The sequence below is a fragment of the Anopheles merus genome, chromosome 2R, assembly GCF_017562075.2.
Source record: "Anopheles merus strain MAF chromosome 2R, AmerM5.1, whole genome shotgun sequence".
In the NCBI taxonomy this organism is placed as follows: domain Eukaryota; kingdom Metazoa; phylum Arthropoda; class Insecta; order Diptera; family Culicidae; genus Anopheles; species Anopheles merus.
The window spans coordinates 23,647,803-23,664,745 of NC_054082.1; the positions used below are offsets into that span (position 1 = coordinate 23,647,803).

General features: G+C 43.7%; 1 protein-coding gene across 5 annotated transcripts in view; it reads right to left on the minus strand.

Moving 5' to 3' along the window:
• Positions 1-10,667: 10,667 nt before the first annotated feature.
• LOC121588972 (nephrin-like) overlaps positions 10,668-16,943 on the minus strand; it is a 131,227-nt gene continuing 124,951 nt past the window's right edge. For all 5 annotated transcript variants that reach the window (XM_041907465.1, XM_041907463.1, XM_041907462.1 and 2 more), the window contains exons 18-19: positions 15,450-15,722; positions 10,668-12,598 (exon numbers count right to left, since the gene is read on the minus strand). In XM_041907465.1, the coding sequence (XP_041763399.1) occupies positions 12,449-12,598; positions 15,450-15,722 (423 nt within the window). In that variant the 3' untranslated portion in view covers positions 10,668-12,448. The remainder of the gene's footprint in view (positions 12,599-15,449; positions 15,723-16,943) is intronic.

Genomic DNA, 16,943 nt, shown 5'->3' on the forward strand with positions numbered 1-16,943 from the left:
TTTTTGCGGTTCGAAGGGGAATGATGAGTTTAAAATGTTTGCAGAATTATGAATATAGGGAAGTATTTTTTCAACAACTTGGTAAAACGTGTCTGTTTATTTACTGTTTAGTAATTGTTTGGTGTCTTCCATGACCCACGTTGCAATTGATAAAACGTATTGATTTAACCATTTTCTGCAGTGCATTAGCTTTTATTGTCTGAAACAACTGATTTCAGCATATGAATTGGACCAGCTGCAGCTGGTCGTCCAACATCACAAGAGGATTTACAATAACCATTTACATCTGCAACGTGCTGCTGGGGAACAGCAACCATGAAAAAATGTACCCAATGAACTTTGCCCTAATGCTTTGATGTTGCCCTCTGCCATGCTCCGCTATGCCCGCCCGGTGACGTTCGATTGGTGATTACTGATTGGTGCGTAATTTCTGACCACTGAAAACTAGTGATTAGAAATTTGCCGTACGTCGCTGCAGGCTGCTGATTGCAAGCGCATTTGGGATAGGTTGATTGGTAACGGCGAATTCCATTCGCGCGGATGCTAGCAAAACTAGCGGAACAGGATCAATCAACCTCACAGGATCTAAAATGTGCCAGTTCGGGTGAAAGGGCGAGTTACGATAGTCGAATGAGGTGCCACTTAAACGAGACGTATTGATTGAACTGTACCCTTTGATGCACTGCCGAGCATACCGTTAAGTATGAATATTTGCGGTTGGGGAACATTTCGCTGCTATTCCATGTATGGCATTTCCATCCGAAATGTGGCACAGCTTTAGGGTTGTAGAGAAACATCGTCTGGACGGTTGGTTTATTTGGCGTTGATTGTATTTATTTCATTAAATTTACATTCCCATCCAAAGTACATTGCCGTTCTCACTTGCACAGCTTAATCACATGAGCAGCATGCATTCAAATCTTTAATGGACCGACATACAGTAACGAAATTTCAATGATAAGGTTTTTAACCTTTGGAACATTTTCGCTTCCAGCCTTGCAACTGCCGAGGAATTCGTTGCCAGGTTTTGGCCGATTGCCAAAGACACTGCAACCCTTTTTGCCAAGACGACGAATTCCTTCCACTCGTAGGCAACAAAGCAAAATTCATGGCAACAGTAGCCTCTGTGTGCGTTGTAACCATCCCGGACCGATACGCGAAGGGACGCACGCATTTCTGCTCGCGGGCTGGTTGGTTAAGTCATTCCTGTGCGGCACCAAGACATTTTGATCCCATTTGCTTACAATTTCCCACGAACGTCAGCCTGTTTGGTAGTGGTGGTGCTGTGTCATCGGCAAACACCTTTTCAAATTAGAACTTTCCCGGCCTCCCCGGTGCTCCCGTAGCTGGTAGCGAAGGTGATTATCCGAATCCTTTCGCTTTTAAAATCAACCCTTAAGAACACAGGTAGCCAGTTCCCACGAGGCAGATAAAACGGTGTGTACGTACCGCCCGGCCCAGCACCAGCCACGGTCCTCGCATGTCGCGTGCCGCAGACATCAGCGTCGCGTATCCCTGCAGTAATTTACGCCCAGCCAAGGGAGAGGCGAACCCACGGATCCGGCTCCCGGTGGAAGGTTTTGAGCTAAAACGCTACAATGATCCTCCATCGCCAACCGTACCGTGCAGACAAGCTTGAGCACGTACCCGTTGTAATTCATGCGAAGCGCGAACTTTCAAAAAGGGTTTCCACGGCTGCCACGACTCCCGGGCCGGGCTTTTCGCCGGTGCAGGTATTTCGCGATGCGTTTGACTTTCGAGCCGGGCGTTCGCGCGTGCCGCGCTGGTGGTGGAAGTGTTGGAGCGTGAGGTTCGTTTATGCTGGCGCATAATTTGGCGAATCTTCCCCGCGGAGCACTGGGGGGGCAGGGGAAAGGATGAATGGTTTGGGTAAGAAATAGCTTAAGAGCCAACGGAAGGTCCCCTCGCGGTGCGTGTATGAAGAATTACGATAATGTTCCGAGGATCACACCCAAGGGTGCTTTGATGTGCTGCGGGGATACGCAAGCTCGGGATTCTTTTGATGAGGAACGAAACAAAGAATGGAGAGCGTTTCGAAGAGAGGGAGGGAGGGTGGGGGGGGGGGGGGGCATTTAGGGGGTTATCGTCGCTGATGTCGAATGTTCTGTAATTTTCTGTACTGCCACAACAAGGCGACTCAAACCGGTTGGAGAATTTGTCTTGGAAATGGTTGCAAAATCAGATGCATTGTCAGTGAAACTTTGAACTATTTATTCTTGAGAGGAATGTTTAAGCTTCCTCATTGTAACGGATTAATTTATTGTTTAAAATATCTGAATGGTTCTGTTTGAAATGAACCAAACTCTTACAACAAACCATTGCTAGTTTTTGTCCTATATGAAATTTGTTCAAAATAAATGTAATAACATTTTCGGGGTTTGACAATACGATTTTTAAATTTCCCTATGCTGTCCTGAATTTCCTCATGGTTAAAATTTGCTGGAATGTGACTTAATAATCATTCTAACTAAATTATTTAAAAACCGTCAATTATGTTCTCAATTATTATTTAATCAATTGACTTACCAATACCAATCCATTGTGTAATTTTATTCGTTGACATCTATTTAACGATTCTTGCTATGAGAAGGTCGATGGTTTCATTTTATTTACTTCAGTACGTTAAATAATCTAAAAATGGTAGCAAATTATGATTATTACACAGCAAGAGACAAAAACTATAGTAGTTACTTCAGTTTTGAAAGTTCCAGTTTGTGCAAAACAGCACTGTTTGTTTGTGTCCCACCATCATGTTCGCTTCCATCTAATCAACGAAATTGGCAACCAGAGGTTTCGGTAGCACTGATTGATGAATGAAAGATATGATTTCCGCCCAACCCGACCCCCAAATATTCTTAACTCAGACAAACATGTTTTTGCCTGTCCTCGCCGGCTAAGCCATTGACACCGCACCACTATTCATCACTGTGGCGCATCTCCTAGCCTTTGGCTGGAAGATCTGTTTGTTTTTCTCCTTCGCTTTTTTGCGCCCTGCATGGTCCCCCATGGTCCCGTGCATTAGCCGATGGAAAACAATTCTTAATCTCGCCCAGTCAAAGGTTGGGTGGTGGGTCACACATTGAAATTTTGTCGCCCCGCCGAGGGTGGACCGCGTCGAGTGGAGCGGCAACCCGGCGCATGGTCAACTGGCTGGAAAAATACGATCGTAAATTTGCACTTTTAATGTGTTTGTCACCAAAGTTGTTATCGAGCGGGAGGAGCATGGTGGGCGACGGGCATTGCCGAACAAAAACGGTCTAGTGTCCGGTGGTCATTGCGAGAGTGCTGGTCGACAAAGGTGCCGACAAAAACACACAAAACTGCACAAACACACCGCAACTCTGCTTAGCTGCAGCAGCGTTGGATGACTGTTTTTTTTAGCCGTCTTCGTTTGCTGCTGCCTTCTAACTCGTCCATCCTTTTCACTTCCGGCAAACAATCGAACATTCGGTTCCCCTTTTAGCCTACCCCATACGCTTGCTACACCATCCATGCTGCCTACTGCCGCGATGCGGTGGAGTTTTTGCGGTGGTTATCCATTTTTCATCCTTCGCTTCCAGTGGGTTCGTTCCCCATTGCCAACAGCCAGACCGGCGGGCTGACCAGAACCACCCCCCCCCCTCCGGGCCACGTGCATCACTCTTTGGTTTGTGGAATATTTGTACAAATTGCACTGCACGGCGGGGGTGTTTGGTGTACGCTCAGCGCAAAGTGAACCCTTTAGGAAAATTACTCCCCTAGCCGGGATTTTTGGGACGGGATTTAAGGGCGAGCGGGTCAGCGGGATAAACCGAAAAACACGACCCTGCCCGGAACTTTGCACAACTTTTGATTACACATGGTTATGAAGGCAAACACACTCACACACACACATACATACACACATGCACGCATTACTCTTGCGCAAAAAAGATCGACCACTTCCTTCCTTGCGATCGCCAAATTGAAGTTTATGAGCAAACCGTCACGAGGTTGAGCAGGACGAGCTTTCCGCAAACAAGCGTCTGGATTGTTTACTTGGAAGAGATGCAAGACTTTTAGAATGGAATATTGTTTTGCTTTTGCAATTAGTGTCTTTTTCAGTGCTCTCAATGCAGGCTTTTTAATTTCAAAAAGTAATTCTGTGCGATAGAAAGGAAAATGATGAGCAGTGAATCAAACATCATCTTTCATAATATCTAAAAGTTTGTTTCTAATGCTCTTAATTGCTTGTTGAATTCCTCTGATATTCTCTCTGAATTTCTCTGCGTAAGATAAGTCTTTGCTGCAAACAATCAAAAATGAATGCAGATTATTTAAAGATCTTAATTTCATGATTAATCATTAAACAATTGACCATATGCTAAATTAATCGTGAGGAAGTTAAATTAAATTATTTCATTTCAAAATAATTCTAAAAATTTCCAGGAAGCCTTTTAATATAAGTAAAGAAACTCGATCATTCGATAAAAAAAATAGCTCGATCATTTCAATCGACTACCGTATACAGTTTAATTATGCAATGTACGTTATTTTCCTTAAGAAACCCCATTTTTCAGCTCAACATCCCAGCAGCTTAGGAAAGAACAAATGCGTTTCCAAATAAGCTACTGCAGAGCAAAAGCACATACGAAACAAAGCAGTAATTAAAGCGCACCACAGTCAATTACAACTTAATTACGGCTCGTCCGGCTAAGGAAAGGTGAGCCCCGGCACAAACAATAGTGATTCGTAGCAGATTTGGCCGCACGGTGATGCCGGGGAAAAGTACAACAGCAACATCCTGCGCTTTAAATTGGATGCCCTTTCCCTTCGTTTACGGGCTGCATTCTTTATGCGACACGTACGTACGGTCAGTTTGTGCACGTCCCTTGTGTGTGTGTGTGTTTATGTACGAGATGCGAATAATTTACGATTTTTGTTTGTCCTCAGATTGCCGCTTTCACCCAGCGGTTCCATGGAGGGGGGGACCATAACTGTGTCCTGTGTTGTAAACAATGGACAAATGCTGGATATGCCTCAAGGACGTAATGAAAAACCGTCTCCTTTCTTTCCTTTTCCACTGCCAATGTACACACACAAAACACCGGCAAAACCCTTCCACCGGTGATCGAGAATCGGCTGAACAGTGCGCTTTTTTTCTGACTCCTTCCAGAAAGCCCACAAACAACGCCCAAACATAAACACACACACACACATACATCCACACACCCAGTTCGCTTTTCCATTACACCGTTTTCACAGGTTGTTGTTTTCGGGGAGGGTGGTGAATGTGAATTGTTGTGGCGCATGGTGTGCTTGTTGTTGCGGGAAAGAATGTTTGTGAGTGTGTGTGTGTGTATTTATTTCTTCAGCTACGGAGAAAAGGGGATTTGTTCCGTCCCGTTGTAAATCTAATTCTTACAAAGCAAAACAATCGTACCACGCCTCCATCAACCTCCCACCACTGCTAGCTGGGGGAGAAGAAACAAAAGCAATCTTTTTTCATCACCTTCCACGGGTGCGATTGGGAACGGGTTTCGGGTGAAACATGGTAGTTTGAGCGTTGCAGCAACGAAGCCCCTCCTGGCATGGCACGGGAGTTTTTCACCCATGGGAGAGCAGCTTTTTGTTTGCTTGTTTGATGTGTACTTTTTTTTTTTGCAACGAAACTCCGCACGACACCCACGGGTTGGGTTTTAGTGCATGGGAACTTTATAATCGGGCAGAGGGCACACAACTTGAGAAGACAGCGTGGCGTACGCATTAAACGGGAGTAAAAGAAGAGAGAGAGAGAGAGAAGCAGAGCAAAGGTTTGAAAGCGTGAAGAACATTTTCACCAGTAGGGGAAGGTACGACAAGGGGCAGATTTTAATTCACAACCGTACTGAATAATTTATCGACTGTGAAAATTTATTAACACGGTGTTTGTGTGTGAGAGCCGACCGGAGTGACCATGGCCGGGCGTGCAGTGTCAGGTCAGTGGAACGGAGGATACGCGTTGGGGGAAAAGGTGCTTTAACACGCTTGTTGGGTGTCAGAATTTGCGTTTTTTCTTCCTCTTGTATATTTTTGTTGGCCCCTTTGATTGTGTTTCAGGTTGGAAATGTGGTAAAAAATTCAACTTGATCTAAACCATTGGCATACCGGTATAAGCAATTTTTGATGTTTTTGATGGGTTTTTAAAGGAAAAGAATACTTTTTTTAAGGAAAAGGATATTAAATAATACAGTCAATCCTCGCATAACAAGCTTAATCATTTTCACAAACTCTCTCGTTATACGAAATCCTCGTACGAAATCTTTTCCATTTAATTTGTACGATAAGTTAAATAGTTCGTTAGATATATTTTGAGTTAACTGTTTCTTTGGCGTTATTCTTGAACAACTACAACTACAACTACTACTACTACTACTACTACTACTACTACTACTACTACTACTACTACTACTACTACTACTACCACTACTACTACTACTACTACTACTACTACTACTACTACTACTACTACTACTTCTGCAACCATTTTCACTGTTACTTCAACTAAAAGTTCAAAGTATTCTATCACAAAATGTCTTTCCATGATTTTCACTAAAGCTTATGTGAGTTTGTTTGTTAGCATCGTCGGGGGAGAGAATTCGATTTAAACCCGTACAGTAATTGAGATGCTTCACTGTCGAACAGCAGACCCAAAACAACAGCAAAGGAAATTAAAAATGACTCCCATTATGCTGCAAAGAAGCGAATAAGTAAAATTAACGAACGAACCCAAACGTACGCTTCCTTTTCCTGTTCCGAACGAACGACAAGGTGCGCCTTCGAATAGCATGTTACGTACGGCGCGAAGGGATGACATAAACAATGGCATCAATTTTCCAGCAGAAACAACCAGAAACACTAGGGGCAGGCTTCGAGGCTGTACCAAACCCGAGCCGTACTAGAACGATCGAAAACACGTGTGATAAAAGAATGAATGGAGCAGGCGAACCAACAATATCAACAAAAAACCGCCCCACTGTGTAGGATAATCTTACCCTCCTTTCTAGTAAGACGGGAAGTAAAACTCCCACACCACCCCTAGCGGGACGAGATGAATGAACTTCCGCTTTAGTACAATAAAAATCGTTTTTGAAACATCTTTCCCTGGCCCTCGAAGGGGGAAACTTAACGAACGGTGCAAGATTTACAGCATCAAAGCCTTTGCGTCCGCTTTATTTCCTTTCGCCCAGTACGGTCGGTCTGGCCCGGTGGTCATCGTCGGCCAACTGAACTCTGCAGCACACAGGGCTGCACCTCAACCTGGACAAGCGTGGTTGAAGGGATGGGTGACCGATAATCCTAACATGGGAAGGGAGCGGTTGGCACAGAGCCTTCGATTTACGACACAATTTATGCGTTCACGATGTGCGTCCACGTGTCGATGTGATAAGCAATGGTTTATGTGTAGGTGGATGTGCTGCCGTGCAGAAAGTAAGAACGAACGAAAAACATAAAACCCTTCCTCCGCACGGTAGGGGCAACGATCGACCAAAAGTGTATTGTAATTTACGGTGTATAAGAATCACATTTTGAACCATGGTTCGCCGGAATGGTTTGTTAGAGCGGTTATTAGGCTTACATTGGCTGACTGTGATTTAAGCGTATGGCGCAACATGTAATCAAGGGCGTATTTTGTTTTGAAGGAAGCTTACTTTTTCCTCTTTCCTGCACATTTCATAAATTGCTATAGCCATGTGTGTACGTCTCCTTCAGCATAGTTAACAATACAATTAAATTAATGCAGGACAAAGATAATGTTAAGGCCGGGGGACACTGTCCACACTCGCTAGTGTAATTTCGATTTTCACTAGCGCATGTGGCGACGGCTGGTGGAAGCATTTTTGTTTATTGAGGGAATGGTCGTTGCGGATCGCAAAATTAAATGGTTTTTTGTCATGAAAATGGATGCAATGTGTGCAGTACTTGTGCATCTACCTTTTACAAAACTTTTCTCGTCCGAATTAAGTACAAAACATGTAAAAATAAACATATCTTCTGTAGCGGCTCCAAATTGTTTAGCTAAATGCTTTAGTCAGCCGCCGCCACATGCGCTAGTGAAAATCGAAATTACACTAGCGATTACGGACAGTGTCCCCGGCCTTTATACCTTACAATTAACAGCACTGTATCTAAACTTTGTTCAAGGCATTGCATATTCATTGTTTGATTGAGTATTACTCTTTTACTATTGTCTGAATTTTATAACAGAACATGATATAAAGTATTAATTGAATTGGATTTTAGGCGCCTTTATGTAATGGAAACAATTTATTCTTTGTAGTAAAAAACTTATCTTTCTGATATGATAAACAAAGAATAAATGGAATAAAAAATGAAACATACTTTCCTTTCATGACAGGAATACTGTTTCAATAAGGTTGTTTATGTTCTTTATTCCTTTATTAAGGTTAAAGGAATCATTAATCATTATAATTCAATCTAATTAAACAAGAAAACACTAATTAAATACAGCCTACTACAGGTTGTCAATTTTAGAGTAAGCAGGGTCGTTTGCACTTTTCTTGATGAATTTGATGAAACTTTTGAAAACATTAACTGTTAACATTAACATTAACTACTATGCAACGTTTCATTAAACATCCTAAAAAAAGAAACAAAACGATGTAGTAAATTCCATACTCAATCTATAAAATCTGACGATAAGAAAAAAACATACCAATGAAATGATACAAAGTTTAATATTCAGAACTATGCATTTACCTTTCACGGATAGTATGTAAAAACTACTGCCTTTTTTGCACCATAATCCAAATGCGGAACAATTTTTCATCCCTTTGTCCCTCTTCCTCTTCAGTGTAGCGCGCTGCCAAATTGAAATAAAAATCACTTTATTCAATCGACTTCGTTAGCAAATAACGAACGCTCCATTATAAATGAGCAACTGTCGCGACAAACGTGACGGGGCTGGAGTGTATGAAGAGAAGGGAAAAGGCATCCCATTTCGGTTGTATTAATCTGATCGATGTAAATTTGTCACCCCTCCCCCAAAGCTACCACCTTCCGACCGGCTGGTCCGGTTTTCGTCACACTCCGACAGGTTGTCATGGTTGCTCCCAAACAAACAGGAAGAAAAAAAACATCAATTTCCTCATGTCTCTCGTGTTCGTTGACTTGGCTGACCGTTCTATTGTTTTTTTTTTATTATTATTTTTCGCCAAGAAAATGTCACCAAAACTCTTCCCCAAACGGTCTAACTGCGATAGCGAGAAACGAGATTTTGCTCGAGTAGTTGCGGGATCGTTAATTTTCTTTGTACATTTGCATTTGGACGTCGAAAGATGGACGAACGAACTGAACCCCGGTGGCTTATGGGTGGAACCCGATCACTGCGTCGCTGGTGCCGCCGCCAGGATTTGCTGCCGCGCCAATGAAGCGTTCCATTAATTTTGCATTCAGTCCAATTTGCAATAACTGTCGAAAGGCCGAATGCAGCGGTGAGAGGAGAAAATGGCGGGAGCGAGCGATGGCAAAGGATCGGTGAATGCAGTTTTGCATTTGCATTGCCTCCGGGTGCACGGGAGGGGTGGGGGGAAGGGGGGGGGGGTACGATGTGGATGAGGTTCTTAACGCTTCGTCGAGTTGTCGGTTGCCGGTATGGAATTCCGATTTTTCTTCTTGTTCTCTTTTCTTTTTTGTTCAACTGCACGTTTCCACCGCGCTGCTGCGATGGATCAGATGCAAAGTCCAGAATTCGTTTGAATAAGTGTTCCCTTTTTTGTCGTTGACGTGTGCAGTACCGTTTGTTTGAACGACGACTGCAGGGAACGAGCAGCAGCAGCAGCAGAAGCAGTGGGAAAAGCTGGATGGTCGACGAACAAAATGAAAAATGTTTCTTTCATCTTGTTTCCGTAGTTACTCCACGTTTCGCGGTTGATTCGCTGCACAAGTACGGTTAGTACAGCTGCTGCACCATTTGGTGACCCTGTATTGGCCCGATTTCATTCTTTATTTTAATTTCATCGTACTCGCGTTACATGCACAGGGGTTGGGCACATTCCACTGTAGCTGTTGTTGGCGGATTGCCTTTGAAGCTTACGAGGCGAAATGGAAATGTATGAAAATGAAGGAAACCAATCTTAAAACGACCGTGCGCCAGCTAAAACCCTCTAATTGGTTCCTGTCGAAGCAGAACGAGAAATTTATTTGCCATTCAGGGTAGGTGCATGAACCTGCATTTCGATCCAACATTGCTTAATTTCGTAACAATCGTCTAGATATTGAATCTTGGATTGTAAATGACGAAACCCAAAAATTAAAAAAAAAAATTAATAAATTTCTGTAAAAATGTTACTCAGAAAAGGTATTGACAATATTACGCTTGATCTCGTAAACTCTTTCACTCATTCGGATGTGTCACAGTGGGTGCATGCAAACAGTGAGTAAAGAAAGTGGAACCATTCAAAAAGGTAAGTTAAATAATCCCTGCTTTTTTCATTTATTTCAAAACGATCCATTGCGCACCCGAACATTCACCCGGTCGCTGTGTCGCGCCCCACTTACTTGGCTATTTAACAATTACCGCTACGGAGCTGCTTCCATGTAGCTTCACACCTTCGGTTTACGTACACAGTTTCACATCCGTTTGGTTTTCACTACTTCTCGTTAGTGTCCTTTCTTTTAACCTTCTGCTTAGCTTGTTAGAAACTGGCATCGTTTGTTTTCATTCGGAGTTTCTTGCATTTTAAGTATGTTAGTTAGGTATGAATCAAATCTAATGTACAAACAGAACCACTTCATGAAACCCCACGCACTGTGACAGTGTGGCTTCTACTATACAATACAAGGTCAACCATACGGCTCGCTCTTCGAACAATCCAAATTCATGCTAAACTACATCATTCTAGGCAAAAAACTTATGCTCATCCATGCATACCGGGCGGAACAACTCATTCTCAGTAAGTGTTTCAATCATTCGTGCTAAAATTAGCTAAAATCGTACGACCAGCTTTACGCTTGCAGCCATTCCTCCGTCCCTTTTGTCTCTTTCTCTATCTATCGTTCTCTCACTCCCAAACCCTTATTTTCGTTCGTTTCGAGCTTCGAGCTTTATTGTAATACTTTTTGGTTTTACGTCCTTCCCAGCAAATCATTGCACAATCTGCTGCATAAGAGATAATGGCCTATAACATAGCATTAAATGTCTGTAATTACAATATTGTACACCGATCTCATGACACTCCGTTGTACCAGCGTTTGAAAGTACTTTTGTTTGTGTTTGTTGGTGAATGCGTTGTTTTTGTTTTTGTAGTGACATTTTCAATTTTACTAAAAAAACTAATTTCCATCCATGCCGGGCTTCATCGCGTTTTACTTTAATCGGCATTCAAACAGACACACACACACCCACTCACACACACCGACACGCGATCCCATTGTTTCAATGTTTTAGCTAATTTGATTTTTCTGTATCGTTAACTACATTAGCTCACTCACATACTTTCTTATGCTTGTATTTGCCTGTCTGTCTCATAGTACTTCCATCGTACCAGTAACTTGTGGTTGACCATTGAGCAACCGTTCGCTCGCTTCACCCCTTACTACACGAACCTGCATCGCTTTATTCTGGTTTAGTTAGAAGAAGATGATTTGTATTTAGTTTACCGTATAGTGGTGTGTGTGTTAAGGTTATGGTTACGTTTAGTATTGAGTGTGTGTGTGTTTTAAAGTGTTTTGTCCCATTTCGTTTGCCCATTTCTGGCTGTTGTTGTTAATATCAATTTTAGTTTAAGTTTTAAGGGATTACCGTTTGGCTTTTAGAATTGATGATTATAGACAAACAGAAACTTGTAACAGATACATTAGTCTGCGATATTTAAACTACACGTTACGTTACACCATTTGTTACACCGTTGAATTTGTTTGTTTCCACCCTGTTGGCGTTTGGTGTTGGCGAAACACTGCTAAATGCTTTGTTATACTTTTTTCACCTTTTTTACAGCATAGAAAGAGAGGTGTGGCTTAGGTTAGTCAAAACAGAAATCCTTCATGGAATACGTTTCATATGTACAGAGCATCAGTTGTAGTTGCATCAGTGTGGGTCAATTTTTCTTTTACCGCTCATGCTAAAGGGAAACTCTTCCTCCGTTCGTTTTTTCAGCTCTGCCTCTGTCCGGCTTGTAATAGGATGGAATTGTTTTAGGCTTAGATGACTGCTTTAAACAATAAAACAAAATTAATCCTGTAAAATAAACTGCCTCTTGCGAGTTCTCTCACTAGATAGTAGAAAAGTGTAGCAAAACATTGGAAGGATTGGAAACATGTATCCCACTCCGGGGACCTAAGCGAGGATGGCAGTTTGCAGCTCCCGGCAACCGAAGAGAAGACGAATCCATAAGTGTTTGTGTGCGGGCACGGACATCGATTTACCACTCTAGAGGGCAGTCGTTTGGTGGAGCTGCTTCACTTCCTATCAGAAACGGGTCGCATGGTTGAGCAATCGACCCTCGCCGATCGTGGGCAGCCCACCGGTGGGTAGATCCTGTGCCGGATGGTTGCCACCATTGGACGCACCGCCGATCGCGCTGTGTGGCAGCTCAGGAACCGTTTGAAGTAAGCTGGGCTGTATGGGGTGGGTAAAGGTGAAGGTTTGTTTTGTTTTTTATCATAAAGAGCAGAACAGCTTGTGGGCAGCGATGAAGTGCGGATCTTTATTCGGAAGCGATCAGACGGGTTTGTTCGGTGACGTTCGGTGGGCTGGCATCGAAAAACGATTGTAAAGTACGCCGCTGGCTGTACGGTGCCATGTTCAGCGACGGTTTGGATGTGCCGGCCGCCGTAGGTTTGGGCGGTGGAATGGGTGGCGGCGGCGGTGGCAGCGGTGGCGGAGACGGTGGTGGTGGAGGAATGGTAAATAACTAAAGAGAGGAAGAAAACAAAATGCGAAGGAAACCCCAAAATAAAACTAATATTTTCAAAAGATAAATAAAGTAAATGATGAACGGCAGTAATTAAAATATCATTTCATATTTTAAGTAAGTGATTAAAGGTGTCTAAACATTCAAAATTGTATCCTAAACGGAGTTGAATAGAACACGCGAGCTATCAACCATATTGAGCAAGGTTTCAGCGCTCATCAGCTTCGCTGGAAATGACTGTAAAAGATGACGGGATGACACTGATAATGGGATTTTCTTCTTGCCGGTGAATGCTGTATTTATAGCTTCCTTTCTGGCGACACGTAATGAGATCAAACTGTCCACTCGATTCCAATTACTGCAGCACTCCAAAGCTTCTTATCAAAAACAACGTAAAAGCGGCTAATAGCCTCGCAGGTCTGTAGTAAATGACGTACTAGCGGCAAGCAAACAACGCGCGCGTGCACTGAAAAACTGAGTCCTGGCGGGCCAGCTTCAAAAAAGGTTCAATTAAGAGCCGAAAAAAACACGCACTCACACACACACACACTGGAATGGCATGGGAGCCTTTCTGTTTTGTGAGGGAAGTTGAATGGAGCGTGTTCCATCGCGCTTGGTCTAGGTTCCATCGATGTCGCCTCGGAGTTCGATCGATCGGAGAGCGTCCCACATCCCACCAGGGAAATCCCATTAGCCAAAGGACTCTTCCATCATCGAAAGACAGCTTAAATAAAAAGCAAACAAACCGATTCACAGCGACACACACACACACACACACACACACACACACACACACACACACACACACACACACACACACACACTCAAATACACACCATCTACAAAGGAATATATATAAATCATTCGCCATCCGTCCGCAATCGATTCGTTTTCCACCCCCTTTTCTACGGCCCTCCCGTTCAGGGCTGGCCGATGATTGTCAATTTACTTCTGCTTTTTGTGGTAACACTTAACAGTGCCCTGTGTTTGCCACTGGTTGGGACATTTGGTTTTGGAGAGATGTTGTTTGTGTGTGTGTATGTGTGACCCCGTTCACTGGCACCGGTTCGAGATATCCATTTGTGATAATGGTGTGGGTTTTCCGACATGGGAGGCTGGGAATGGGCGCTTTTGTGGAAACTGTCGACACAAAGGCGAACCTTTTTGCCGAAGATCAACCGATGTGACACCCGACGGGCGTTTGAGGCATCACTGTTTCACGGCTCGGAACGCCGGGAGTAGTTGCCGGTTGAGTAACAGTCTCATCTCTCTCTCTCTCTTTCTCTCCCTCTCTTACTCGCTGGCTGTTAGAGGCGCCCACCGAACGGAATGCGGAATGCCGAAGGTGAAATGGAAAAGCCAAAGTCCGTAGATCAATCAATTTAAAGCAACAGTCGACTGTCGGGTCACACTGGCAAGCGGGATCAAGGGGGAAGGAGTTGACCGGAGGGACGCCCATCACGCCCGAAACATGCCCTCCTGCGCACAGCGCACAAATCAAGACCTTCGTTCATTATCGGGCGAATGAGCTCATTTTTATCCAAGCCGAGCGATACGTTTACAGGGGCTGGAAAAGGGTCCCTTTTCCATGTCACGGTTCCTTCTGCCAGCTCGTAATCGACCCGATAAGCCGGATTCGCTCGGTGATGTCCATTAGGGGAATGAAAACAAGAGTCTCGCTGAATTATCGGCCAACCCAAAGCAGCCGAGGAATTGGAGCTGAGGTTGGAAGAAATTCACACAGGACGAAGCATCCCAATTCTACCGCTCGGGGTTTTTTTGGAATTCGATTTTAATCAGTATCACCCATTACTTTAAAAAGTAGTTTCAGATACATTTCCCATTTTGGCTTTGCTTCGCTGGCCGAGATAAGATGCGGTGGTTCCAATTTATCACTCTCTAATGGGGTTTCGGATTTGGGGTTGATTGGTTTGGTGTGTTTCATGATTTGCTAAATGTGTTGAAAAATGACAAATAGCTTTTTAGGATTTTTGAGCTCAAAGAGAGAGAGAGAGAGAGAGAGAGAGAGAGAGAGAGAGAGAGAGAGACAGAAGCGTGCAAATGGACGCATTATCATCCGCGTTTGGTAGCACTACAAAGGAGAATTAATATTGCATAAGCAGCTGCTAGTAATGGTCCATTATGACAATTCCACAAACGATCGCTGGTATCAATGGGGAACGGTTTGAAAAAAAATTAACAATCGTGAAGGTCGGGGATAGTGCCAGCTCATGGTTTTTAATAGTTCAATCGTTAGCCTCTCCCTTCCTAAATAGTCAATAACAAAAGAAACTGTTCATCATTACAAAAACAAGTCAAACTTGAAAGGAAATTTCACTAAAAATATAAACTAAAGTTTAATGGAAACCAACCAAAAAAAAAAAAAAACACGTTCACTGCATTCCACTGCTCCAGTGCCGGCCACAGCAACATTCAGACTACCAGCAGCCGATCAATTTCCACTTTAAATCGTTTACTTTGTTCGCCACGCATCAAATTCCAATTGGAATGTTTCGCTGCTTCCACGGGGGAATTCAAAGAGGAAAATTAACTTACCGGTTCGTTGGTACAGTGCTGCTGGCCGCTCACCGGAAGCGAACCCCCGAACAGGGGCGGTGGTGGGTAGCGCTCCGTCAGTGACGGTTGGCCGGAATCGGGCGCCCTTTGAAGTGGTGACTGCACCGGCACCGTGTGCTGCTGCTGCTGCTGCAGCAGGTGCGCCCCACTGACCGGAAGCCCGGTAGCATGGGAGATCGGTATCGAGTGGCGGGGTGCATTCGTGTAGACCAGGTTGGTCGAGTGTACGCCGGGATGGTGCGCCAAATCGATCTGTTTGAGCGTGGCGGTGAGGGCGAATTACGGTATCGACATTGAATTTAATACATAGTTATGGGAAGAGAGAGAGAGAGAGAGAGAGAGAGAGAGAGAGAGAGAGAGAGAGAGAGAGAGAGAGAAAATGGAATTAGATGTTTATTTAAGCTATTCAGTTCATTCCCGTTTGTATTCACCGCTGGTTTAAAAACAGAATGCATGAGCTCAGAAGTAAATTTGTTCTCCTTTTTTCCTTCCGATCACAGAATATTTGAAACAGTGTGCCACCCCATAAATATTGCATTGCTGCAATTCGGCAACCGTAATGCATAATCCTCCACTCTGCCACACGCGAGCCTGCGCTGGGATTGGCGTAATTTGCATTCGCAGCATAACTCTGTGTCCCTGTTTCGCGAACCCCGTTTGCAAAAGATTAACTACGTCCGCAGTTTTTGCTATCCACCCTACACCTCCCGCCGGGCACCTAGTGCCAGGTAGGATACAAGTTTCTCACTAATCCACATTTTGCACTGCAGGCCAGCGCACATGCAATTGTATGCAGAACGGAAGGGTTAGGGCAGGTGGGATGTTTTGCCGCCAGGATTAGATTTATCGCTCGTTCAGTTGTAAATGATTTGCAAATGAACATTTACACCCGATGGGTAGCGAGGAGCGGTAGGTGCGGTAGCGGGTAGCATTGAAGGATTTAGTGCAGCAAGCAAGTGCGTTGTTTCAGCATTGTGGCTACCAAATTGGGGTGGGATTTATGGGCATAATATCTGCCGGTCCAAATTATGCACAAACTAATGGATCATAAATGTGTAATTAAATGTTTTGCATGGGAAAAGGTTGCAGGTGATTTTTCTGCGAAATGTAGCTTTGAAAGGTGGCGTTAAAGCATTGATCTTTGATTATGTGTAAAGGGATGATATTATTTGCCCGTTAAGTAGGAGCAATTATTCATTACATTGACTTGTGGATTTTCGCTACCTTTCATCAGAGTGGAATTTTGGCAATGAAATCATCAACGATTTTCTTCAGTGTAGCGTAGAAACAGACCGCTTACAGCAACGTTTCCCACCATATAATTGTGAAATTGAATTATTACAGTCTTTTTTTATGCTACTGCTGCACTAATTGGTTGGACTTTTCATCAGCATTGACTTAAAACAGACCCCGAACGGTAGCCCAAAAATTGACTTTTGTTTATTAACCCAATTATGAACGCCGCGCTTCAGT